This window comes from Strix aluco, chromosome Z (assembly GCF_031877795.1).
Source record: "Strix aluco isolate bStrAlu1 chromosome Z, bStrAlu1.hap1, whole genome shotgun sequence".
Taxonomy (NCBI): Eukaryota; Metazoa; Chordata; class Aves; order Strigiformes; family Strigidae; genus Strix; species Strix aluco.
In genome coordinates, this window is record NC_133971.1 from 17436594 (window position 1) to 17463080 (window position 26487).

The following is a 26487-nucleotide window of genomic DNA, read 5'->3' on the forward strand; positions in this document are numbered from 1 at the left end:
GTTGTTCTGAAAAAAACAAAATCAAGTTGAATGAATAACTAAACATCTAATCTTAGATGACAGGCCACAACTTCAAGCATTTCTGTGTGAATCAGAATCTTCTTTGTTACTGGTAACTTCCAGTTAATTGTACCTCTACACAGACAACATGGCTTATGCACAGTGACACTTCAGGCACTATTTAGCTATCTTTAAAACTTCTTAAAAATTACTTTTAATACTCTAGGTATTTTGATATAGAGAAAATTAAGAGAAAATGTCCAGTAACTTTTCTGTAAGGAAGATACTGCATTTTTTAAATCCATCTTTAATAGAGAATGTTTCTACAACAGTCTGAGAAAAGCAGTAGGGCTTCACTGACCCCTTTTGGAGGAGGCTTCTGGATTAAAATGGTAGCACTGTTTTCTTCTATCACTACACATTTGTCAAGTTGCTGTTACTGAAGTTGCAGAATGGACCCCCTTCTATGTGTGGCTTAACTGAACAAGTCTCAAGGGAGAGAGGCCAGTGCCCTGTAAGATGGGTGAAGGCTTAATTTAGATGGTGATCAGCATTTACCCTCATGTCCTGCCTCATGAATTGCCATCTGAAATCTCTTAAGACACTAATATTAGTCCTACAGATTTTTTGTCAGAGCTAGTCTAAAATTGGAACAAAGCCTAGGCATTAGTGTGTTTAAATCTCTCCTCCCCACCCAGATCCCAGAGTTCTTTCAGAAAAACAGAAATTGCTACAGATACAGCTATGAAACACTGTTAAACTTGCACACTTTAAAGCACTTGCTGATTCTGCTTATCTTCAAGGAGCTTAATCTTCAATATTTCTGGAACCAAGATCAAATATATTTTCAGTTCATTTCATGTGTTTGATAGTGGAGTACACAGATGAATTATGGGTGTGAAACACCTGAACTCTGAAGAAAACCACCTTGAACAGGAACTTAACTAAGGGTCCAAAAATTATTAAACTACCTAAACCCTAGTCAGCGAGACTTGTGGTGTTCTTTTAAACAGTGTTATGTCACATTAAAAGCAAAACAACATTTTAAGCACTGCTTCATGTTCCACTCCAGTCCATGCCTTTTACTGTGAAGGCTGTATGCACTGTACAAGAAGCCTGACTCTCAGTCCTACAGTAACTTTCTCTGTGCTTAGTTTTTATCTAGTAAATTTGCTGTTCTTATAGCTGCTTCCAAAAAAGAAACAGTTTTGTGGTTGGATAATGCCTCCCCCTCAAAAATAGCAGGAACAAAGATTTTGAAAAAGGCTGGTTTAGTGCTTTCAAATTAAAAGTACATGGAAAATCACAGACCTTGAGTATCAGTTTGCTGTGTGAAAGAGCCATCTATTTTGGGACTCGTCATAAAAAATAATCAGTCTTAAGTTTCACAGCTTATAGTAACAACTACTGTAAAGTTAAGGGATTTAAGTAGTTTTAGTCTTTTCCTATTGTTTGTATGCAAGGATTGAAGACTAAAACAACAAGCAGTTCAGTACACAGTGGAGATGGGAGGGTAGGGAAGAACACCAGCACTCTACTTGACCTTTGAGAACACCTGAATTTTTTTTCCAATTGAACCCAAAGTTGCATTTTTATTACCAAATAATGCTCAAGATTATGACCATATTAACAGGTCTCTGTTAAGATGTTTCACAGCATCACAGAACAGCTGAAGTTGGGAGGCACCTCCAGAGGTTATCTTGTCATGTACAGCAATGGGCCCAGGAGCATGTCCAGACAGCATCTGAACGTCTCCATGGATGGAGACATCACAGCCTCTCTGGGCCATCTCTCTTCAGTCAGCGCTTGGTTACCCTCATGGTAAAAAAAAAAAAAAAAAAAAAAAATTGTTTCCTGATGTTCATAGGGAACCTCCTGTGTTTCAGATTGTGCCCACTGTTTCTTGCCCTCGCATTAGGCACCACTGAAAAGAGCCTGGCTGGATCTTCTTTATGTCCTCCATTCAGGTAGTTGTACACAAACAGCAGAGATGCCCCTGAGGCTTCTCTTCACTGGGCTAAAGAAGTCCCACTTCTCTCAGCTTGTCCTCATGTGAGAGCTACCCCAGACCTTGCAACATCTTGGGCCTCTGCTGGTTTCACTAGAGGAGCTCTGTTTGTTTTAACCAAGCAAGAATAGCCTGCTGCAGGTACAGCGCAATCTCTATCTGCTCCTTGAGCCTTTTGACTTCTTTCAGAACTATTTCCATTGGGGTTTTTTTGCAGATACAGCTGGAACCAACGGCACTAAAAATACATTAGGAGATTACTTTGAAAGAATTTTTCCACTAAGTTAATTGTTGTGGCAGTTGCTCTAAATACAGTTAAAGTTACAGTAAGAGAAAGAATTAGTACTATAGCCTTGTTTATCTCTGAGTAAGAGGATATTTGTTATCATTGTAAATAGATTCATGTTGTATTGTGGATTGGGCAGTCATTGACTTTAGTGAATGCGTTAGTGTAATCATTGGTTGCCAACTGCCATAAAAATTGCTGACAAGGATCTTGAAATTGTGGCAGATTTTCTTCTTGAGGACACAAAACAGAGGGGAGTACATCACAGCAGTATTCTGTTGGGTTACAGAAGACCACCAGTATTTGTATTCATCCTGTCTCATGTAGATTTTTTTAAAGAAACAAGAGTTAAAATATGAGAAGTCAAGACTTGTATGACTCTGCTCCTACAGGGACAATGAGTTTGAAGTCAAAGCTTTGTTCTGCATCTCAGTACTGAGGATAACACGACAAAACCCGCCAAAATTCTTGAAAATAAGTTTAATTGTATCCATTAGAAATATTATCCCCAATAGGTCCACCTTTCCACAAAGGCTTAGATTTTAAACAACAAAGTTCACATTTTTTAGAATGAATAAACAGCTAAATAATTAATTTCAGTATTAGATTTAGATTCTGGTCAACTGAATAAGAAAGCAAGTCAACATCAGGTAATCGGGAGGAATAAAAATTGTTTTTTCTACTGTCAGTTAATTTTTGGACCACTGATATAAGTATAGAACTTAACTTCAGTGTCATACTAAATGGACCAAATATATGAAATCAGCACGTGATCTTCAAGAGTTCCACAGAATCCAGCAGTATTTTAATGACTTTTGCACTGTATTCTAAGGTAAGTCAAGCCAATCACCATACAAAAATGATAAATGCTGTTTACTTTAATTGGGCAAGCGTGTCCAGTTTCCTGATACACAGAATAATTCAGTATTGTAAACAAGCCTCCTAATGCAATCCATACAAAAACTGTTCACTTTATGGTTCACACTTTCAACTTTGATTACCATCTCATAAGCTCACCAGAAGCAGGCTTGTACCTAGACGTTTTTGCTTACTGTTTTTGATTAGGATGCCATTTTACGGATCATGTAGTTCAGAATGCCGCCATTGTGGAAGTAAGTGAGCTCCACGTCAGTGTCAAATCTCATGATGGCATGAAAGGTTTTCCCAGTGTCCAGCTATTGGGGTCAAAGAAAGTTATTCAAGCAGCAGAACCACCACGTTACATGACATCATAGTAAAAGAAGGACTATTACAATAGTTTTGCCTTCTTAAGAAATTGTGATAGAAAGCTAAAGTGAACAGGCACTGGACATCCATACTTATTTCCACACTAGACTACAGCCAGCTGCTTAAGACAAAAGTGGTTTAAAACCATAATAAACACAGTATGGAGTCTCCGTGCATTGCATTTGCTGCCTCATTTAGATTTATTGTTGATATAATCCTAGAGGCATGAAAGCTGACAATCCTTTTAAGTGGTTATACTAATTCTTGATATTCTTCTATGGATTCATTCATCTGGCTTAGGTACAACAGCAATACTAATTTCATTATCTTTCTCTGAGGCCTAGTGTTTGGGAATCAGAAAAGCACAAAGAAAAGTGCATGAAGTCAATAAACCCACTGTGTTTTACTGAAGAGTCCCCTAGTCGGGTACTTTCAGATGAATGCACAATGTTCATCTGTGACTGATAAGCTGACCAACTCTTTAGCATCTATACTTTCTCCATTTCAGGGCAGCTAGACACACATGTAAACAACTGTTGTTAGAAACTAATCCAGGGAAACCACCTGTATTAAATGAACATGCAGTAAGTAGATTGTTTTGCTACCTGCAGTAAAAAAGCAGACTTTGATGCTATTAGGTTAAGTCAGTCAGTTTATAGATATTCCAATCAAGAATAAACCAAATTTGTATTGTAGATACTAATATTTTTCAGAAAACGGCATAGGTTTCAAGGCAAAGCTAGACAAAAAGCAGTCTTTCAATACAGGGCCTGAAGTTTAACTAGATTTTATGCTGGGTATGCTTAGACTTCACTTTGGATGCTGCAGTGTACAATATTCTGTCAGCTGACTTGTCAATGAATTATTTTAATTTTAAATTCATTTAAATAAATTAGTTTTATTTATTTAATTTAATACAGTTCACTTTCTATTCTGCTTCAAACATCTAACTGAGACAGAAAAATGTATACTGGACTTTGAAAGGCTGGTCCAAAATACAGGACTGGTTTGTGCTTTGGGCATGCTGCTTTAATATACCATCGTAGCAAATCCCTATCAGAATGACTTTTTCCATCCCCTTCACCACCTCAAGTCTGCCTTCCTGAAGTGAAAGAAGCTTACTGCCATATGAAAGCACATTGTTTGAAAAGACAGTTAATTTTGAATGAAATTAGTGATTCAGAAAATTCAGCCCTTAGGTGTCTCATACCTTAATCTGAACGTTCATCTGCGGTTTTAGTTTTTCAGGAATGATAATCGTGTAACGCTCCCGTCCAGTGAGTCCTAAAGTCCCTGCATCCTCTCCAGGTAAATACTGTAGCGGAATCACTCCCATCCCTACCAGGTTGCTTCGATGAATTCTCTCATAGCTTTCAGCAAGCACAGCCTTGACACCCTGGGAAATACACAACAGGTATAGTTATCTTCATGGTTCAGGATAGTCCTTCTGTGGTCAGAGGAAGGAAATTGGTACATTTGTGGTCCCCTCCATTTCATCTACCAACTACCAGTAGAGTCAGCAGGTCTGTCTGACAGCAGACTGTCTAGGATGACTTGATTAGGCATCAATTTTCAAACATCTTTAAGAAGTCTGATTGTCAAAAAATTACATATGCTTTCTCAGGAATCCTGCATACTCCTTTAGTGTGTCTTACATAGAGCACTACCAGTCATTTCTGTAACTCTTGCTAATTTAGTATTGCTCTCCTACACTACAAGCTTCAGGATGCACTTTAATTAATTTCTAAATTTTTACATGTTGATACAGTTAAGGCAAAAAAATCACCACTGGGGAAAAAAAACCAAAATCTTGGACAAACATAGTCTTAGAAACCAACTCTTCTAAAACTTCGTTTAATGATACACACGCTATTGCCTTCTCAAATTCCACACCAAGAAAGCTTGAATCAAAGTTTGGGCTGGTAAACAGCGTAGGGCAAGACAGACAAAGAATGAAACAGATATTTCACTCTACATGGATTTCTATTAGGCTCCTATAACAATACTGCTAAGCATCCCTGCAATCTAATCTGCATGGTGAAGCCTGTTAAATTTCATTTTCACTGATACCACTCTTCTCTTACACCTCCCATCCTCCCTGCTAAGTGAGCTGAAGGAGGCATCTGGAAGCAGACCCAAGGTTTACTGGGTTATGGGAAGCAGAAGTAAAGGAACTGGCCTTTCTGATGTAGCCCCATGGATTTCCAGCTCAAGATCAGCCAAGGCTTCCAGTCTGAAGAAGATCTATCAATATTTAAGTAGCTTTTGCAACTCTGTGATCTTCAAGGCAGCTGAGATTTCAAAATAGTTCTTCCTACCAGAAGTAAGAATAAGCTACCCAGGATGTTGGTCATAAGCTAGTCTCTGCCTGACCAATGCACTTTTAAGTACTGTCCTTCTCCTAGTTTACTGTAGTCACTCACCAAAAGGAATGGTCCTTTAGCTGCCCAGTCTCTGGAACTTCCTGCACCATATTCCTTCCCAGCCAGCACAATCAGAGAATGGCCAGCCTGCTTGTATCTTTCTGCAGCATCAAACACGTCCAGCTGGAATAAAAATGCCAAACTTTTTACACACTTTTTCAGGGTGGAAGCACAGTTTCAGAGAAACAAGGAAAAAAGTGTCCCCACTTAAATAACTGAAACCCACGCTCCCCATCAAGCAGCACTTTAAGGATATTAACCATACAGTGCTTTGTGGCTTCTAGCCTGATCTCACTCCCAACACAAACCTGGTGCAGGTTTGTTCCACTACTGTTTTTACAGTGGTTATATACACTCCGCTGACAGCCCTGATAGCACCACATTAGATAGGTATGTGCAACCTGCTTCCCTCGGTCAATACAGCTCCTGTCCTCTCATTAGCTTTACTTAAAATGCACTTAAGTAAATGACCTAAGCTGTAAGAAGGAAAGCCAATACTAATCCACTCTACTGTCAATGAGCCTCCGTTTAGAGCAGCATGTGTACTTACAGTTTCCCCAGAAGGGAAATGGACAGTCTGAGGTCCTTGTTTATCGATAAATTTGTTCACCAAGCGAATGTTTGCAAATGTTCCTCTGGCCATGACAGCATCATTCCCTCTGCGGGAGCCGTAAGAATTGAATTCTCGAGGAGTCAAGCTATTAAGAGAACAGAAAGAAAAAAAGGAAACTGTTGTTTTTAGACTGAAGCACTCTGTGCTTGAAAAAAAATAAAGTAATGAACTGGTGTTTCTGAGGCAGGTATGTACATAGTTCTCATCATGGCAGTAGCATCTGGTTAACTGATACTTCTACTTTTTTTTTTTTGAAGAAAAAAAAAAATTAAAAAATAGAAGTCTGCCTACAGCTTGGTCACAGAAAGCAGCTTCCATAGTATTCTCATCCCTTGCCGTAGAAAAAAGTATCTGATAGTGATGCAAAGATATAGTTCACGTTAGGTCAGAAGACACAATACAATTCTTTTCTTAATAGTTAGCTATTGAAAATCCTTCTTGTAATATTACCATAGAATCTGGAACAAAGGTTACAGACACCACTGTGCTAAACATCTAAAAGGCAGAGAGAGCCCCTGCTTCAAGTCAGAACTAAAGAAGAAAAACCCCACTTGCAAATAAAGATATGGGAATGAGGGGACACTCCAGCCTAACCAGTAAACAAAAACTATGCTGGAATGTGACAGAAAATGGGACTGTTTGCATCCAAACAGCAGCTATGGTATACAACATCTGTTTTGTAATGTGTGTAGGACTATTTAGATTTCAAAGTGACTGACAGCAGAGAGCCAAAGAGTCCAGAGCAGTTAGTTTTCAGTAGATCACACTGTTTTAATCAATTTCCTCTCCAGAATTATTAGGTCTAGAGAATTTATGTTTTTTTATGCCAGTGCTATTCCTCAAAACACTACTGAAATTACAAGAAGTGCTAAACCAGAGAATACTTCTTGTGTTAAGTTGAACCCATGGCACTAAACTGATAGGCTGGCCATAGAAAAAGACCAACATTTTACAGCAATTTGGACTCCAATCACAATAGCTTTGCCAGTTTTTGCAGCTGCACTGAAACCTAAGCTTCTGGATGTTCTCCTGATAGCCTAGATCTTTGAAATAGTTGCACATGCTAGAAGAAGTGAGTATAAAACCATTTGTTGCCATTAAGGACCATGATCATTTTGCTTCGATAGGGAGACAAATCCCAATTCCCTTATTTATGAATAGACCTACTGCAAAAACTAGCCTGAAAATTATCTTCTTCCTCCTTCTCCATACAAAGGTTTTCAGCATTCCAGTGTAATAGATGTGCACACTCTATGCAAGTTCTTACACTTGGTGAGAGCTGCTGAAACAGCAGAGAAAGAAATACTTTTCCTTCCTTTATATATTCTCCATATGTGAACAGAGAGCAGATATGTGTGCCTCTAACGTGGTAAAATAGTTGTGGTTTGTTTCCTTTTCCCAATTTATAACAAAAACAAGTAGTAGTGCTTACCCTCTGCTGGTTAAATAACGGGCTGCAGGACTATTTCTTGCTATGTTCCCAGCTGGAGATATGTGGTCAGTTGTCACAGAATCCCCAAAACTCAACAGGACATAAGCATCTTCTATTGTTTTCGGAGTCTGAAGAGCCAAAGTCTAAACCATCATAAATACAAACAAAATCATTAAAATATAACACAGAATTCTTTTACCTTTCTCAAAAGTGTAAACTGCAAAATAAAGTCTCCCTTTTAATACAAGTTAGAAGAAAGAGAAAAAAACCAACCATATCAAAAATCTTTATGTTCTTCAAGAAAATATGATGTCCTGGTTGTCTGTCAGAAAGTTCATGCATGAAGAAAATAGATGAGGCAAAAAAATTAGCCGAGGCTTCCTGTGGTACATGCATGAATGCAGACAAAAATCCAGAATTCCTAGACATCTGCATGCATCGAGATCTCCATTTTCTTTTAAATGGCACTGAAATAGCAATCTGAACTCTGAACTATTTGGTGCAAAATGCAGGCAGGCAGAATTGTGGGTTTCATTTCCTGTTCTTTCCCTCACTTACTTTGTGACTATTTAAAAGTATTTCAGCTTAAAAGGGAGACTTTTCAAAAGTCCTGAAATGACAGAGAATCCTTACAATTTTCAGATTGACTCATGCCTCTGTATTAAAATAAATACAATACTGTAATTCTAACATTTGAGAACCAAGGCCTCAATAGGCTATGATGAATGCTCCCAGGCTCCTTGAAGTGGCTTCACATCAGTTAAGGTCACTACACACTTTGGCTTGATTCAAAGGGAAAGCGTGCACGTACCAGACCATCAAAGAAAGGTGGAGACTTGATGTAAGTTGACTTGGGATTCCAAGTATATAGTTTATCTGAAGGAGCATCTAAGGCATTCCAAGATTCATTTACTGTCTGAAACACACACAAAAGTATCCCACTGATTTTTATGTTTTTCAGAAGCAAGGGAATTACTTCAGAGTACAAGTAAAATTACAAATTTCACTTAACCAAAAGCCTTGTGTATTTCTTAAAGCACTTTGGAAAATTATGACAATATACATTAGGTTTGGGTTGTTGTCAGGTTTTTTTTCTTTGTTGGTTTTGTTTTTTAAATTATTCTATTAAAAGCATTAGAAAACCCCTCACTTCATTACAGAAGAGCTGCTCATCCAGTTTTCTGACAGTAACCTATATTATATACACAGATAACACTTTATAATTCTCAAGTTTATTTATCAGTGATCTTAAGAAGCTTTCCTAAAATGTAAACCTTAAGAATATTTTGTTTCAACACCTCAAAAACGTTTGAAGGAAGACATCGCCAAGTACAAGTTTTTTTCTGATGTGAATGCCAATAAGTATTGCAAATGACTTCTATGCCAGTTGAAAAAACCAAACATCTGTGAAGCTGGTATATCTCACTTTCTAATATCGGCCTGGGATGACCGTTTAAAACACATCATTTATATGTTACAATGAAAAAATCATTAAGGAGCAATTTTCAGAACACAACAGTGTAAGAACCAGTTAACTAACCAGAAGACATTTAAAAAAAAAATAAATCTCATTTGAATACTTGTCAGAACAGGAGCAACAGCAATAGAAAGAAAAGGTTCATTTCATTATCAAGACCACCTTATTTAACATCTTCAGAATAGTGCAATACATCAACCAAACTACTGTGCAGAGGATTAATTCACCTCTATTTTTTGGTAGACCTCCTTGAACATCCCAGGAATAACAAACTGACGCTCAACAGCCTGAATCTCATTTCTTGTTGGCCAGATATCTTTCAGGAAAATCTTCCTCCCTGAAGCATTTATTCCTGTAGAACATGATATGGTTATGTTTGTTGCATAAACTTTCCATTAAGAAAGAAAGGAAAAGTTTATCATGGTGTCCTTCAGCTATGTGGTCCTTCTAATCATGTCAACTCTTCTAAGACACTTTATTTCACCTACAGGGGTCTGACAGAAGAGGGCCTCATAAACTTGAGGATGTCTGTACATATGCCTGCTTTTGTAATTTCCAATGGTCTTCCAGAATACTTTATAGAATAATTTAAGTTGGAAGGGATCTTTGAGGTTGTCTAGCTGAACTACCTGCTCACAGGAAGTCTACTGTGTCAGGTTGCTTATGAGAGACTGTCACCCAGATATAACCAAAAAGATGCCCCTGTGGAATTAGAATACTGATGAGGCTTGGCTTCCCCCTTTCTCCATCATACAGACTTTCTTGCTCGGTTTCTTAATGACTGCATGCTTTGTATCCCAGAGGTACTCAGTCATTTGATGTAGCTCAACAACAAATGTTTCTGAAGAGCTTAACTTCAACCAGTTTATGAGCTATGAAGAGAAGCATTCTGACACTGTCTTACCCAAAGGCTCTTTCTCAAAGTCGATCCGGATAGTCCCTGCAATTGCGTAGGCAATTACCAGTGGCGGGGAGGCTAGATAGTTAGCACGGGTGTTGGGATGGACACGCCCTTCAAAATTCCTATTGCCAGACAACACACCCACCGCTACGAGGTCTCCCTGTAAAAGAGAGTTTGAGACAAAGGTGCTTAGAGACTCCACACACCTAACAGGTCTGCAGAGCTGCACCATGATGCAACATCAACGACTGGACAGTCACAGAACTGTCTCCTTCCAAACAATACCAAAGCACTTCCCACAGAAAAGAGGATATAGACTGAATTTACTTCACACGCAGCTGAGTTAGTGCACAGTACAGCACAGCTTAGAACAGCACACAACAGAGAACAGCTTACAGGAAGCTGCACAGGAAAAACTACATACCTGTGTAATGGCCTCAACAACAGACTCTGGTAGGGGTCCACTATTGCCAATACATGTCATACAGCCATAACCCACCACATCAAACCTAGACAGAGCACAGAAATCATCAGTGAACAAAAAGCAATTTTGCAACAGGATGTTTAACCCCTTAGCACTTGGCTAGGGTTACTTTCAGAAGGTGCACTGTTTTAACAAATGAAATGCTGCTGAAAACAGCATTTTTGCAAATGCTCAATTTTTATCACTGCAGAGACTGTCCGTGCACACAGAATGCAGATCTGGAAATGTGTTATCTAGCAAGATGAACAACAATATAGTGTAATTTATACTGTTTTAAAGCCATTAGTCTTGAAAAATAACCCATTTTCCTGTTTAAGAACATGAGTCTTCAAGACGCTACAGCAGGCAACAGGCCCTCTCCCTCACTGGCACAAAGTCAGCCAGCACAAAGCAATGCATTAACTCATGCAGGATCATGTCATAGGGTACTTGTCATATCTTTTAAGCTGTACAGAGAAATAGTTATTCTATTGCATCGCTTGCTGTCAATGTTTTTAGTTAAGCAGCCATAAGACAACAGTAAGAAAAGCACTCTTACCCTAGTTGGGAAAGGTAACTCATAACTCCACTCTCCCTCAGATAGTAAGTGACAACCCCGCTTCCTGGGGACAGGCTAGTTTTAATGTATGGCTTCACTGTCAAACCAGCTTCAACAGCTTTCTTAGCAAGCAATCCTGAAAAATGCAAAGGATATTTGCAGATTTTCCTGGAAGTGGGACAGTTTGGTGGATCAATAGGTTAACAGATGTACCATTAAATAACTTGAAAACAGAAAAGGCTCCATTTCCAGCAATAAAATTGTACAGTGAGCCAACAGCACTAATCCCAGAATAACCCACTAGAGCTCAAGCGCTCTGTTGAACTGCAGATCCAGTCTGCAATTTCTGCTCCACTGGAAAGTTGCTGGAAGTTGCATTAAATAAGATGCACTCATACTGGGGCAGCATGTAGACATTCAACCTCAGAACACTATTTATAACACAGGTGTCTCAAAAAATGCAATGACGAATTGTTAACTTCCACTTAAGGTGGTCCAGTGACCCAGTGCTGAAATAATTGCCAACATATGACTGGTTGCCCCCAGAAGCAGATGGCTATAAGAGCACCAACTCTGGCCCTTTCCACAAACATGGTACCTCACAATCTACAGCTTGTTGCAGGAGTGCTGTTTTACCACTCCTGGATTTGTAAAATGCATAGAGATGTTTTAGTGGAGTGTACATGTTACAGACACACATTTATCCTGATTTTTTTCCTTTTAAAGGAATTGTCCATACATAGAACAATGTTCACAAAACAAACCCCCTCCAGCCCTTTCCCAGGAAGGACATAAAAGCAACTACGCAAACTATGCAACTGCACATTTCCATGCCTCGTTCTCTCTTTCGTACATCTTAGATAAGAAAAAATACATCAGCTCTGCTTTGATCCAACAGGAAGACATCAAACTGTTTTGTCTTTGCCAGCTGTTCGGCAGCTCTGTTAGACATGACCTTGCAGATCTCCACTTATAAGTGTTGTGTGAAAAGGTGAACGCTGATAGATTTGGAGGCCTAAAGGTAGACACGTGAATTTAAAAAGGCAGTCCTATTCCTGAAATTGCTGAGGCTCCTCAGCTGCCAGAGGAAGCTGTGGAAACTGGAGCTCTTGGATACTTTCAAAAATGTGACCATGAACAAATGCTCATCCTAGGACCTGAGAGCCTGACAGCCTGTTTGAAAGTGTTGGCTTCTGTTTTCCTGACAATACCAGTTCTGAAAAGAATGTAAAGTCAAACTCTAAAAACTGACAAGGAAATGCCAGAACTTAAGTTGTTTTGAGCAACCTTAATCCAACATCTTTGTAAAGTCAGATTAGGCTGTTGAGGCTACAACAGCATACACTCACTATCCTTACAGATGCACAGCCCCTGCACCTCATTTAGTGCACAGGATATACAGTGGTAGTTCAAAACAACTATTCATATTCTGGATTTCTTTTAGCTTGGTTATTTAGTGTGGGAGCACTGTATGTTTTATTTACTTTCATGTTAAACCCTATTCTGAAAGCCAAATTATTGTGTTTCTTGTGGGTATCTCAGAGGTTCTCAAGACCATAACGTACAGTTACTGGAGACTGACAGAATTACTTTTTCCCTCCTTGTCAAAGGTCAAAGCATAAGCATTGCTGGATGGAATGGCAGCAAAGGTAAGAGTACCCACTAAATCTTGAGTGCAAACATTGAGATCCTTCGGACTACATTCTCCAGGCTGCTGTGCATTAAGGAGCAGTGAATGTGTTCAAAGTACCAACTTTACTTGTATCTGCAGAGCATTCTACACTTTAAATCTGTATATTAAGCCTAGCAGGCTGAAAGATCACCATCTCCAATGCCACAGAGAGTGTTAAAAATGCATGCCATTAGCCTGGGAGCCAAACACTTGAAACTCAAGTATCCTAAGCAGGTGGCACAACTGAGGGATACACCCACCCAGAACTAAGGGAACAGATGGGACCAAAGATAAGTCTGCCTGGAGGAAACCTACTTCTTGATCCTTGGAAGAAAGAAATACAGCTCTGTTTCTGTGATCATGATCAGGATGGACCTGAGGAAAGAAGTATGCTGATGTGGCTGTCCTGTCAAGGACAAGTGAACTGGGAGACTTTGTTCAGTTCTGTTACTTTCAAAGGAGTAAGCAGGTCACTCCTCCACTTCCCTTTCCACCCCACATCCTGGTTTATGATGGGACTTTGTTCCTACTGCCAGGAATTAAAAGACCTTTTGTGCCTGGGAAGGGAGTTAGCTGCAGGTACTGTAGAGTACCCAAAGATACTAGTCCAAGAACAGGGGACAAATAACACATTGACAAACTAAACACAAAGTGGTTGTTGCCAGAGGCTGTCCACAAGCCAAGATCTTCCCAGCACAGGAATAAAGGAAACAAATGACGTGACTTTGATCAGTAAGTAATCCTCTCTGGTCAAGGGTCCTTGCATTGCCCATTGCACATCCTTTCCAATCTTTGTAGAAAATAAGCCTGCATCGTATAGTCTGACAGACTAGGAAGCCCTAATGCAGTGATGATCTTGCAGTGACAGATGCCTATGTATATGTCTGCAGAGGAGAGAAAGAAATCTGTGAGCATGTAGCCAAGCACCTGTGAAAGAGGGCTGAACTGGGCTAGTATAGACTGAACCCTTTGAGCTGCCTTCTTTGTTCATATTTTGCTGCCAGAAGCACACGTTGGGAATGAGACATTTTCTGCTCAAACTAACCAGGTTAAAAGTGAACAACCTCCTGATCTGAAATTTAACACAACCAACTCAGACTAACTGTTTTATAGCATATGAATGGTGGTAAGCAAGGAAGCGGGGGATTAAAAGCCCACCTCCGACAACTTCTTGGATGCAGTTAAGATGTAAATGACAAGGCTCTGAAAGATGGCAGTCCACGAGAACACGCTTTTTCTCCTCTATGCACATCCCACATGCCATCAGACTCTTGCTTTAACAACTTGATACACCTCTAGCTAAGTCTCTGTTTTGTACTCTGCTGCCAGATCATAGCACCTTCAGACTTAAACCCATACACCGTTCTTCACTGTCCCTCTTCTTGTGGCTCTGACTTTCAATAGTCTCTTCTCAGCTCTATAGAACAGCTTCTGTGCATTTGAACAAGTGTCAGAGGTGCTGGTTAATTCAGTTCCAGCTTGCCCTGTAGAGAAGACAGTGCAGGAAAAATACATTTTCTTCAACCCACGTTTGTAGCTACCATTTCCAGAACTCCTCCTGCTACCCTTAGGGACTAAACTCAGTTTTAGCACCCCAAATGACAAAAACAGCACTGTGCTTGTAGAATTACATCAGTGTTCTATCTGTCTTTAGGACACGCAGCCAGAGCCATAGAGAAATTACTGCACATTAAGCAAATAAACTTACCTGCTCCCAACATAACTGAAGGATTACTGGTATTTGTACAGCTTGTAATGGCAGCAATCACCACTGAACCATGAGCAAGCTCGAAGTCACAGCCCTCAAAATTAAATTTCACTATGCTGTTGTGTCGATCTGGGGCAATTTGGAATCCCTTGAATCCTTGCTGTAAGAGCAGAAAGTAAAAATCAAAAGGATGTGGTTAATGTAAGTATTTTGACTGTAAAATATTTTTTTACAGGTGAGCTGAGAATTTAATGAGTGAGAAGCGTCTGTCAGTCACATCCATGCTTGCACTTTCAGGTCTGGTCGTGAAGGCTTGCACCTCTGGTCAAAGTGGTGCACAAAGATTATTTTTCTAGGGTCTATCCTATTCTCTGTTTACTGGTAAAAGAGGCAGCCTTTGCAGCAAAATGTATTTGTGTTTTCTTCCTGCATTAATATACCCTTCTTCAGATCACTCAGATGCTTCTTGCTCCTGTATGCTCCAGATTACTGACTACATATAGTCTTGTTACACAATACAGTCCTGAGATTTTAGCTGTAACTTGTAAGAATTTTAAGTCATGAATATCAAACAGCTCAAACTTATACGGAGAGCTGACTTGAGAGGCAAAAGCCTGACAGCTGGGAAAAAAAAAAAAAAAAAAAAACAAACAAAGAGGAAGAAGGCACTGTTAACAGTGAAAAATTATGCTTAGAAATCTGAAAGCATAAGGTCATTTAATGGAGTTTGGAACATGCAACAAAACAGGAATTATTGGGAATTGCTGTAGTTTAAGTTTTTTGATTTACATCACTAGAGTGTTGTAGTGCCTTTAACAAGGGCAGTTACCGTATCAGGTAAGGATTCAAACTGATTTTGGAAACTTAAGTGTCTGGGGCATATTAATCCAAATGAATGTCTTTGCTCTTCTTTCAATGACCATTTTTGACTGGATGATGTAGAGAGAAGTCTTTTTTTCTTGTCTTTTCCACCAACATCAAAGAGTCATGGAGACACATGTAGTTCTGATCTACTGAATAGTTTCAGTACTGAATGCAAAATTATGTTGTGGAGCTCAGGGCATAACCTGCCTGGAAAGCTGAAGAGCTGGGTAGGCAGCACACAGCTCAGTGCAGTAGCTACTTGGTCCACTCACCCATCATGGCTAGTTCAGAAATCCCTAGTCTATGTCAAAACCACGTTAGGCCTAAGACTGATCTAGAATCAGAAAGAACTACTACTTCAATACGACATGAACACCTGCATGTGGAAGAAGCATCACTCCAATTTTAAACTTTAAATTTTTTAATGTCATCTAAATGGCAAACATCCTCATTTATTTTTCAAGAGGCAAACAACCAACACACCAGAAGCATGCAGTAGTTTGTATGCCCAAATGTTCCTAGTCTGTACCTTGGCTCCCAGACAAGTCTCAAAGTCCTTCTTCATATCTGACACAGCAACTTTGTCCTGAGGTCTTTTTGGTCCGCTGCAGCAAGGCACAACAGTATGGAGATCCAACTCAACAACCTATTCAGTAAGAGGAACAGAGAGTGGTTCAGCACCGTATGAGAAGTTGAAGCCAGTTAAGCCACAGGTATGTTTACCTTTGCTATTGAATCAAGGCTAAGCCTGCACATCTTCATGTTTGCAGAAATTATCAAAGACATATGAGAAGGGAAAGATCAGAAGAAAAGGAACAGTTCTACTTTCAGACCTTGCCAGCTCCCAGGTATGACTCTCAAAAGTACCCTGGTTGTTGAAAACCCAGTGTGTGACTAAAGCATCTAAACAATATTGATTATTCAGAGAATTATGTTCTTTCACATGCTAGTAGCAGGGTCCTCTTCAGAAGACAATGATGTGAAGAAATCCTCGTACTGGCATAAAATAAAGCAGACTATTCATCTTGGCCTTGGGGAAAACATTCGATCTATTATAAAATGGAGATTATCATATTTTCCTATTCCTCACTCATGTTTCAACTTTGTTTTTAGAGTGTGCTGCATTTTTCTCTATTTACTAAGGTCTTCAAATAATTATGCAAACCTGAACATAAGTTACAGGATAAATTCTTACCAGGAATATAATTGAGTTTCCTTGACACAGAGTAAGATTTTGATTTTCTTGCATAGAAAACGGCTTGTGTGGTCTGCGGTTACCACAGAGACTAAGTGTCCTGATTCACACAGCAAAATAAGTTGCTGAAGCGAAGGGTAAAACTGGGACAAGGCTCATACAAACAACATCCACACTATCTTCACAGCTGTGTTTGAGTCTGGAGTGGACTTCTCAAAACTGCATGGATCAAACTGCAGAATCTGCACCAGCTAGAGCTCAGTTGAGACCCAATTTATATCTATGCCCAAATTCTGACACCTGGAAAGCCAGCCAACTCATTCCACTGGGCCCTAAGTTAAGACAGCTGTGTGGACCAAGCCAAAGGATAAGGAGTCCCTTGACTATTTCTTAGCTTCTGTGACAAACAGACAATTGTCACATTGAAACAGGGCAAGGCACAAAGCAAGGAGACAGAAGACAAAGTAGTTTCTAACCTGTGTGAAGTCTGGATCCTGAGAGGAGTTCTTGAAATCTCTTAACATTCCTACAGCCTCAAGATACTTTTTTGTGCACATAACTTTCTCTTTATCACGGCCTAAGGTGAAAGGCAGATATAGCAAAAACAAGATGCAAATGAAACTGAGGAACTACTACGTGACAGTAAAAGAAAAAAATGCATAACAGACTATTTCACTGTTCACACTGTACATTGCCTACAAGACCTTTTCAGCACAAATATTAGAGACTCTCTAGAAACAAAGCAATTGAGCAGACTTAATGGCTTTTGCAGAACTAAAACTTAGGTTCCTGCTTCTATCACCTGGACAAGCTAGGTTTGGCCAGGGCTAAGCAGGCAGTTAGCTGCGAAACAGTCTAGAACTTGGCTCTTCCTAAACATGGACCCTAAGAGCAATAAACAGCCTGAATAAGCAAGTATGGATAAAAAAAAAGCATTCAAGATCAGAAGGTTCCACCTGATTCAACCTCACTGCTGACTACACCATATAGACATGGAGTCCTTGCTTTCAATTACATCTTTAACTTGTGATCTCTTCTTACACTCACCAGTTTGTATCAGGTACCCAATGCTAATATCATCCACTGGAAAATAGGCAGCTGTTGCTCCGTACTCTGGACACATATTGGCAATGGTGGCTCGGTCAGCAATTGACAGCTGGGCTACACCAGGACCAAAAAACTCCACGAATTTACCCACGACTCCAACTTGGCGAAGGTGCTGTTATAAAAATACAGTGCCTGTGTCATTGCTAGGTGTCAAATGACCTGAGCATGTATGTTATGAAATCCAGCTTTCAACTTCAGAGAAACCTTTTCTGAGGGTTTCTATAGCCATCTGAAACCAGGAAGCCTTGGTAAACTAAATCACGAAGATGAGGACACACAGATGTAAAGTTTCAATAATAAGGTACAACACAGAGACATATTCCTTCCAAACTTGCTCTTCCCCTCATTTAAACTAGAGTCTACCTCAGAACAACTGTTATTTTTCGACAGAGAGGAGAACACTCTGGGGTACATACTATGAGTATATGACATATGAGCCAAACACCTGCAGATCAAAGAAATCAGACTGCAGTGCTTACTGTCTGTTTTCAGGTTTTACATTGCCTTATTTTAAAGGAGGACTTCAAAAAAGAAAGTCACTGTGTTTCGAGGCAGTAGAGAAACAGGATCCTTTTACAAGCATTGCTGTTCCAAAACAGGTCTGCACATAAGGATTTGAACAGGCCATGAAATATCAGCTCTGTTCTACTTTGTATGCCTTCTGGGAAAGAGATTTGCCTAGCAGATTTGCAGTTGCCCTTGGGCAGCTGATTCCAACCCATACAGAGTGATAAAGCTTAAAAAAAGTCCAAAACGACTACATGGAAGCACACACAGGCTCCTAAGCATGCAGTACAGTGGCTCTGTCCTACAGAACATGCATAGCTTTCAGCAGTAATGGCAAAACAGCAGACATGTTCATTACCTTGGTAATGGTGAGCACAATGTCAGTGGATGTTACCAGTGGCTGAGGGTTTCCTAGCAGCTTATAGCCAACCACCTCAGGAAGCACCATGCTGATCGGCTGGCCCAACATCACTGCTTCTGCTTCAATACCACCAACACCTGTATGCAACAGGAGTATACAATCCAACTATTCTATTCAGAGACAGTAATGTGTCAAAGATAAACCCATGAAGTACAATTGACAGATAATTACTCGATTTAAGGTGTGAAAGGGGAGAGAAGGCAGACAGCCAGAGGGCTTAGCCTTCTGCTAAGAGGCACTCCTCATCTTGGTTCAGTTTCTGCAAGTTGGGCTTTTAAATTTTTTTCTGTTTCATACTTTCACCTCTGTTCCTCAGCCATTACATAGGATATTAGGTAAATCTAAGTAACTTACTCTGAGGATGTTTGGCTTTTACAATAGCAGATGTAAAAATTTTATTTAATGACTTAAACATGCAATGCATAAACCAAGAATGACTGACATGATGGCATTGAACATGGTGTGCTGTGAATTAAATGTATGCAGACCACGACTACTGGTCGTCAAACAAAAACTTAGAAGTTATTTTGAAGGAAGGAAAGATTATTACAGTCAAGACTGTAGGCTGTTCTAAAAATACTAACAGAAAAGCTACTTGTTAAGACAGAAATATCTTCCTTATGTCTATTAAGTTTCAACAAGCCCCGTTGGGGTGTGCACAGGTGGGAACCTTTGTCTAAGCACACCTTCAGTATTAGACAAGTGCAATTCAAGTGACTACTTCATTTTGCTGATTTAATAAGGTAAAGTATCAAGATGATGTTTACTAACAATTTGGCATTAGGTGGCAGTTTTATAACTTCCTGCCTGTAGGAAGTCCCTTTCATGTTTATCTTCCACTTTCAAACCTCCTTCTACCTTTTGCTTACCTTAATTAATACTGAGCTAGAACAAATTGCCTGTAATAGTTGCTTATGTATGCCAAACCACTACTCCTACCCTTTTTCCCACTTAATCTAATAATGATTCTGAAGAAAATTTCCAATTTATTTTATGAAAAGTGATATATCTATGTTAATTAAAGAGATAATTCTGTGACAGATCCAATCATGCAACTCCTTTCACTAGCTGTTGAATAATTTTTAAACAGTCAAGTTAGTTGACATGACTGATGGGCTACCACAGACAGGTATGAAGCAAGTTCAGCATTACCAGCCACTAGCAAGAAATGCTGGATCCAAGAGTTTGCGCCTCGAGCACATATGGTATGGACTACGTCCAGCCATACTTTTCAAGTTCTGGAGAAAAATGAGGGTAAGTTTACAGACACGCTTCCAAGCAGCTGTTGTGTTGTGACATCATCTAAATGACAGCTCCATGCGTAAGGTGAAATCAAATATAGAATAAAGAGACATCTCTTATCTCAAAGATGTCATGGTTTTAAATAAACTGAACTTGTCTACATTTGTATTCTAGGCCAGCAGGAATTCTTCCAGCCTTGACAGAAAGTCTCAGACGACCAGTATTGCGTGGAGTAGAAAAAACACAATGTCCCACTTCTATCACAGGTGGTACTCAGAACTTGACAAGCATCTCAGTGAACAACTAGCAAATGTGATCTAAAACCAGAATGTCTTCTGTATTTGTACAATATCTATTTCAATAGGGCTCCTATCACCATATCACAGCGAGATAAGAAGTTTTTGCTACCATATGTGGGATGATTGCAAATACTTTGATTTCATAACTACTTTAGTCAGTAATTCAAACACTGCAGTTTGCCCTACAAGCAAAAAATGGATTATTTGTATTTATTTCTGCAACAAGTATTCTGCAGACTACTGGTATTAGAATGTAATTCATAGTGCTGTTTCCCACAATGATAGATAAGTGACTAAGGAACAAATGGATGTTCAGTGATGCTTCAATTCCTTTGCCTTCTCAAATGACTAAGATGCTTCCAGAAGTCTTACTATTTTCCTTGCCCGTTTCCTTGTATTTTAAATGCAGAATAGAAAGTACATGAAAGAAAAGAAACCCAAACAACACATGCACCAGAAATCATCTGAGACTGTTATCAGAACAGGGGGGTTAGTTACAAAGTCTTCAATAACTGTAAGAGACCTTATCAGGTTCCTTGAGTTTGGGGTTATTCTGTGTAGTGTGTCTGGCTGGCATGGAGATAACTTTTTTTAACAGCAGCCTATAAAGTGCCATGTTTTAGATTTGTGACCAAACCAGCGTTGATAACACACTAATGTTTTAGCTATTGATGAGCAGTACTTAGACGGTATTAAGGTCTTTTTTGTTTCTCACTCTGCCTTTCAGCAAGTAAGCTGGGGTGGGCAAGATGCTGGGAGGGGACACAGCCAGGACAGCTGAGCCCAACTGAACAAAGAGATATTCCATGCCACATAACATCATGCTCAGCATTAAAACAGGAAGACAAGGCAAGGGAGGAATTTTTCCAAAGTAGCCAATGCCTAGGGACTGGCCGGGCTTTGGTGTGCTCGTGGGAGGTGGTGACTGATTGTCTTTGCATCACTTGCTTTCATTTTCTTTTTTTTCTTCTCTCCTTCACTTATTAAACTGTCTTTGTCTCTAATTCTCTTCCCTCATCCTGCTGGCAGGAGTGAGTGAGTGAGCGACTGGGTGGGGGCTAACCTGCCAGCCAGGGTCAACTCACCCAAGTCTGAAACACAGCTTAGCTGGCTAACAGACTATTCATGATACGCTACTGCACATACCCCAGCCAAGAACTCCCAAGCCGTCTATCATGGTGGTGTGCGAGTCAGTGCCCACCACGCTGTCTGGATAGTAGTAGCCATCCTGATCCATCACCACTCTTGCCAAATACTCCAAGTTCACTTGGTGGATGATCCCAGAGCCTGGTGGAATAATCCTCATGTTTTTAAAAGCCTGAGAGCCCCACTGAAACAGAAGGAATTGGAGTAAAAAATTTTCAATGCACATGAGCGCTGAAGAACTTTTGTTCATTTCACTTTTCTCCATGCAAATAGAATTACTTCTTTCAGTACCTTTAAGAATTCAAACCTTTCTTTGTTCCTTTCAAATTCCAGGTCCTGATTTTTTTGCAAGCTGTCTGATCTGCAAGTGAAAATAATCAGCTGTCAGAACCAAAAGTATCCACCTGAAATTTATGTCTGGTCAGATATACTGAAAGGTAGAAAGAAAAGAAGAGTTACTAGCTAATGTTAATGCTGATCAATCTCATCTTTTAATCTCACTGCAGCTGTGAACTGCAGGCAACCAATGAAAAGGAAATCTTAAGAGATAATACCTGATGTCTGCCTCAAATGTGAGTGTATTCTGTCTATCACATATGTGGCAGACCTAAAACTTGGGAAAGCTACATTACATGTTAGAGCAACGTGAAGTTTCCAATACCTAAATCAGAGGCAATCAGCAAAGCAGTAAAGGGAACTGGAACACAACTGCTCTGTAACTTCAGTTAAAAAGAGATTATCACTGATGATATAGGGCTGCCTGAAGCCCCTGTGTTTCAAAGCAGACAGGGCTAACAAATATTTCACTTGAATCAGCTGCATAACTTAGGCCTGAAGAGTTTGAAAGAACTGAAGCATAAGGCTGGCCAATGTTCTCTCTATATATACATGAGCCTAATAGAAATAAAATAAGGCTGTGACAAAAAGTACTTATTTGCAAAAAATCATCTAAATGAAGTCCCAGATACTACTGATAGCATAAAATGAATATTAAAATAATACAGAATAAGAACCATAACAGTTGATTCTGTCCTATGGTAAAGATGAAATCATGTCTTGTTCACGAAGGAATACGCTGTTTTGCAAAGATCTTAAAAAATGATGTGATGCAAATTAAAAAGAAAAAAGGTTGGGTTTCTAGTTTAATAGATTAGTGCTAAAACACCCATTACTCGAGAGATCAGTCTTTAGATGGTTATTTTGTGTCTGTTTCTAAACTCCTTAGTGTTAAGATTAAGAACAGATACAGCATCTCTAGGAAAAAAAAGTTAAAGGGAGCTGATTTTTGACAGTTACATAAGTCAAAATTTTTTGGCCCTTTTTCTCCCCTGCCAAGTATGAAATGGCATCAGTGAGAATTTGTATCCTTACTAGGCTACAGTTAGAAAAACAGTAGGAAAAAAGTTGTATTTGAAAACTGGCAACATTCTTCTATGAAGCAGGCTTCGCAATACATTTCTGCTCAGAAGTTCAGTATTTTCATTCTAAAGAAGCCTCTAAATATTGGCACTGCAAAAGTCCTCTTTGTGTTCTTTAATTTCCACCTTCTAGGAATTTTCTTCTTTACAATGCTATAACTTAAGTGGCCACTTCAAAACTATCTCCTACAGAGGACAATAAATACAGAGTATTTTAGCAGACCAAAAAGCTCCAGGAGTTTGGAAGTTGGAAGGAAGCCATCAAGAACCATGCAATTGCACGATGTGTTTAGAAGAGTAGTTCAGTAGGCCCAAGTTTAGATATCATGAAGCGTAGAAGGACCGTTATGCAGAGGTCTTGTATTTTACTGTGGGTCTAGTCAGTGCAAGTGAGTGCTCATCTCTCTGTAGCATGCTGAGGATTGAATAGCATTATGTTTCTTTCCTGTACTTACAGGAGCTGTATTAATCAGTGTCTTGTGCTCTTCTGTGTGGAGGCACTGAACTTGCAAACAGTTCCTCAGAGCTGGGCTAGGGCAGCTCAGGTCTTATACAAATATATAAATTCTTATATAAATATATAAACATATAAATTCTTATATAAATAAAAAATAAAGGAGACACTCTCACCTGTCCTTTCCAAAAAGCCCTACAGGGTCAAAAAAAAGTACGTGTGGAAAAAAGCTATTTCTGAGCAACGAATAATAATGAAGTATTATTATGTAAAATTATGATTACAATAGGTCTGGACTGAGCCTGTTTCTATTAACATTTAGTCCAGGCTTGTGCTGCTGAGAGACGTACCACAGAAAAAACAAAATTCCCCCATCTAATTCACAGCAACTGAAACAACAGTCAAAGACTTCTTAAGAATCTAGGATGTTAACAGTCCAAATGCTGAGAATATCACCAATGGGACTACCTTCATTATCAGTAATCAGCTTCAGCTTACTACCATTAAGAAGTAAGAGTAATTCTGTATCCTTACCGCCTGTTGAAATCAACTTGGATGGAGTGATCTATCACTAGATCAGCAGGACAGATAGGATTGATTTTTTCAGGGTCCCCACCAAGTTTCTTCACAGCATCACGCATTGCAGCAAAGTCAACCACAGCAGGTACCCCACTAAAACAGAAGAGAAAAAGGCAAGGTGAAACAATTTGGAAAAAAACAAACAACAAAACAAACACAGTTGAGATCCTGAGATGCAGAACAGACACCTACTGTTCCATAAAAAGCAAACCACAGCTTTATCCTGAGTTTTGGGATCAATACTCTATGGCAGAGACAGTACCCTTGGGAAGACAAAGCCAGAAGAGCAGAAGGGACAGAACTGTATCTATATCCTGAGCACTGTAAGAATGACAAGCTAAAGCCCAAATTCATCAACTAGCAGAAGCAGTTTAACTGCTTGGCTGACAATCTGGAAACTTAGTCCTAGTCAGCATTCCTTTGAGACCTTGAACTGGCTTCTCCTCTTTTGCTCTGAGCCTCTCTCTACTTCGCAGTCTGTTTAAAAAAGGAAGGGGGAGGGGGAAAATGACAAGGTCCTTTCTTTGATTCTTTGCTATGTTTATTTAGCTGATTTTAAGCCAATGGTCATCTCTTCCAAGTTTTGCAAAGCACAGGAGAATCTTCTCCATAATTAGGGCTGTTTGATACCTTCCACACTTCAAGTGAAACTGGCAGAGCTGAGCATCTGATTTCTTAAATTACAAAGAACATGACTACAAAACCCCTTTGCAGATTAACTGTATTTTCAGAAGCGGATTTAAGTGCCCTGGCAGATCACTGGACAAACACGAAAGGCAGAAATAAGGTGTACCATTCATCTTTACTAACAAATTCTTGTACTTACGCTGACAAAAGACCTTATATCACAAATGACACTCAAAGTGCACATTTTCAGTCTACAGGCCAACATTCACATTACTGCCTTCTCACATATCCTATTGCAATCCTGCAAGCCCCTGAACTCCAAGTGACTCAGAAAAATGTTAACAGGCCTTCTTCTCTATGCTTGTATGTCTCATTCATCCAAAATGATTTTTAAATCCCTAAATTAAGCCTTCCTTCCCAAGTGAGGTTGGTAAACTATACAGAGGGTCAGAGTAATGCACGCAAGAGTCTTCCAACCCAAGTTTAGTCATAGGCAAATAAGGAGTAGCAACCATAACTTCTAGCACTTCAACACCCACCTTACCTAATAAATCACACACATTTCCATATTTATTTTAACAATGCTTCTGGTGTTTGTCAGCACATACACTCAGCTTCTACAGAGGTACGTACTACCATGACATTTTTCAATCAGTTTTGGAAAGTCTCTTGCATACCAGTGTATCTGATTTTGCTGGCTGCTGAGACAGAAAGAGCTGCCTGATATGCTCGTAAGGATTTGGCATCATTCAGTAACCCACTGAGAATATGTTTCTGCAAGAGCAGCCCAAAGCAGTGAGAGTTTATGTTTTCAAGTCTGCTTATAAGGAAGCTATTGTAATTTTAAAATATATCAGAAACAATGAAGAAAAGGCTTTGCAATTTCCACAGAATGTCACCTTGAAGTGTTTACAAAAACAAAGAGAAAAAAGGGTCCACATTATCTAACTTTGACATGATTAACTGATGTTCAGCAGTTTGAAGCAATTTGTTGCCCCAGGATATGCATATTCCAAGAAAAAGAGCAAATGTTATGTTATGCTACCTAGGTGGATTTGGGGGGAAGGCAGGGGTGGGAGGAACAGTGTGGAAGAGTGTTTCTGACAGCTTACAAATGTTATATAATTGAAAAGGAACAGATACAACATCCATCTCCAGCCTTAGAAGAACTCAGGATAATGACAGAAGGATCAAATCTAGGAAATTCGATAATTCTAATCCAGGACATGTGAATCTAATTGTTGTATGGCTTCTGGAAAGTTGCCAAAGCTGCCTTTTCCAAAAGATCCCACTCAGGAGCCTGTTCGAAAGCTCATTTTCCATGAATGCAGCTGCTCTACAGACTTACAGGCAAATTTTTAAAAGTCAGCAGGAAAGTAGGGGGTAAGAAAGAAGTGCAGTAACAAAGGGAACAATGTTTGCTTGAAAGTTTGGCTTCCTCTGTGGTCGAGCTTTTCAAAATCCTAACAACAGTCAGCAGGTGAAAAATAGCTAGAAAAACAGCACTTTTTTCAATTGAGACTTTGCCAATTTTTCCTAATGCCTTTAGGAGTTGAGCTGTACTGGGTCTCTAGCACCTGGCCAACCTCTGGGAAAATGCAAAACAGAAGGTATGACAGCTAAGACACTTTAGTGTTCTGAGAAATGAAATCAACTGACAGCTTAGCAGCATGGGGCTTACCACGGATGAACTAAACTCTCTTACAAAGGCAGAGGACAAAGGTACAAAGGACAGTGGACTTGCAAGTCAAATGCTGTACTAAAACCAGTTAGAAGCTACTGTTCCACCCAAAAATTGACTTTCCATATCATCTATCAGGAACTATTACGTGTTGACATGGGGACTAACCACACTGCAA

The 26487-nt window shown here is 39.5% G+C and overlaps 1 protein-coding gene across 3 annotated transcripts in view; it reads right to left on the bottom strand.

Moving 5' to 3' along the window:
* Positions 1 to 2759: 2759 nt before the first annotated feature.
* The window catches only part of ACO1 (aconitase 1), a 37876-nt gene continuing 14148 nt past the window's right edge, over positions 2760 to 26487 (bottom strand). For all 3 annotated transcript variants that reach the window (XM_074811796.1, XM_074811797.1, XM_074811798.1), the window contains exons 4-21: positions 23957 to 24094; positions 21842 to 21911; positions 21551 to 21734; positions 18801 to 18940; positions 17876 to 18047; positions 17305 to 17405; positions 16163 to 16279; positions 14770 to 14929; positions 11390 to 11525; positions 10792 to 10876; positions 10371 to 10527; positions 9694 to 9818; positions 8801 to 8905; positions 7990 to 8132; positions 6495 to 6642; positions 5945 to 6067; positions 4732 to 4917; positions 2760 to 3469 (exon numbers count right to left, since the gene is read on the bottom strand). In XM_074811796.1, coding sequence (XP_074667897.1) covers positions 3356 to 3469; positions 4732 to 4917; positions 5945 to 6067; positions 6495 to 6642; positions 7990 to 8132; positions 8801 to 8905; positions 9694 to 9818; positions 10371 to 10527; positions 10792 to 10876; positions 11390 to 11525; positions 14770 to 14929; positions 16163 to 16279; positions 17305 to 17405; positions 17876 to 18047; positions 18801 to 18940; positions 21551 to 21734; positions 21842 to 21911; positions 23957 to 24094 — 2404 coding nt within the window. In that variant the 3' untranslated portion in view covers positions 2760 to 3355. The remainder of the gene's footprint in view (positions 3470 to 4731; positions 4918 to 5944; positions 6068 to 6494; positions 6643 to 7989; positions 8133 to 8800; positions 8906 to 9693; positions 9819 to 10370; positions 10528 to 10791; positions 10877 to 11389; positions 11526 to 14769; positions 14930 to 16162; positions 16280 to 17304; positions 17406 to 17875; positions 18048 to 18800; positions 18941 to 21550; positions 21735 to 21841; positions 21912 to 23956; positions 24095 to 26487) is intronic.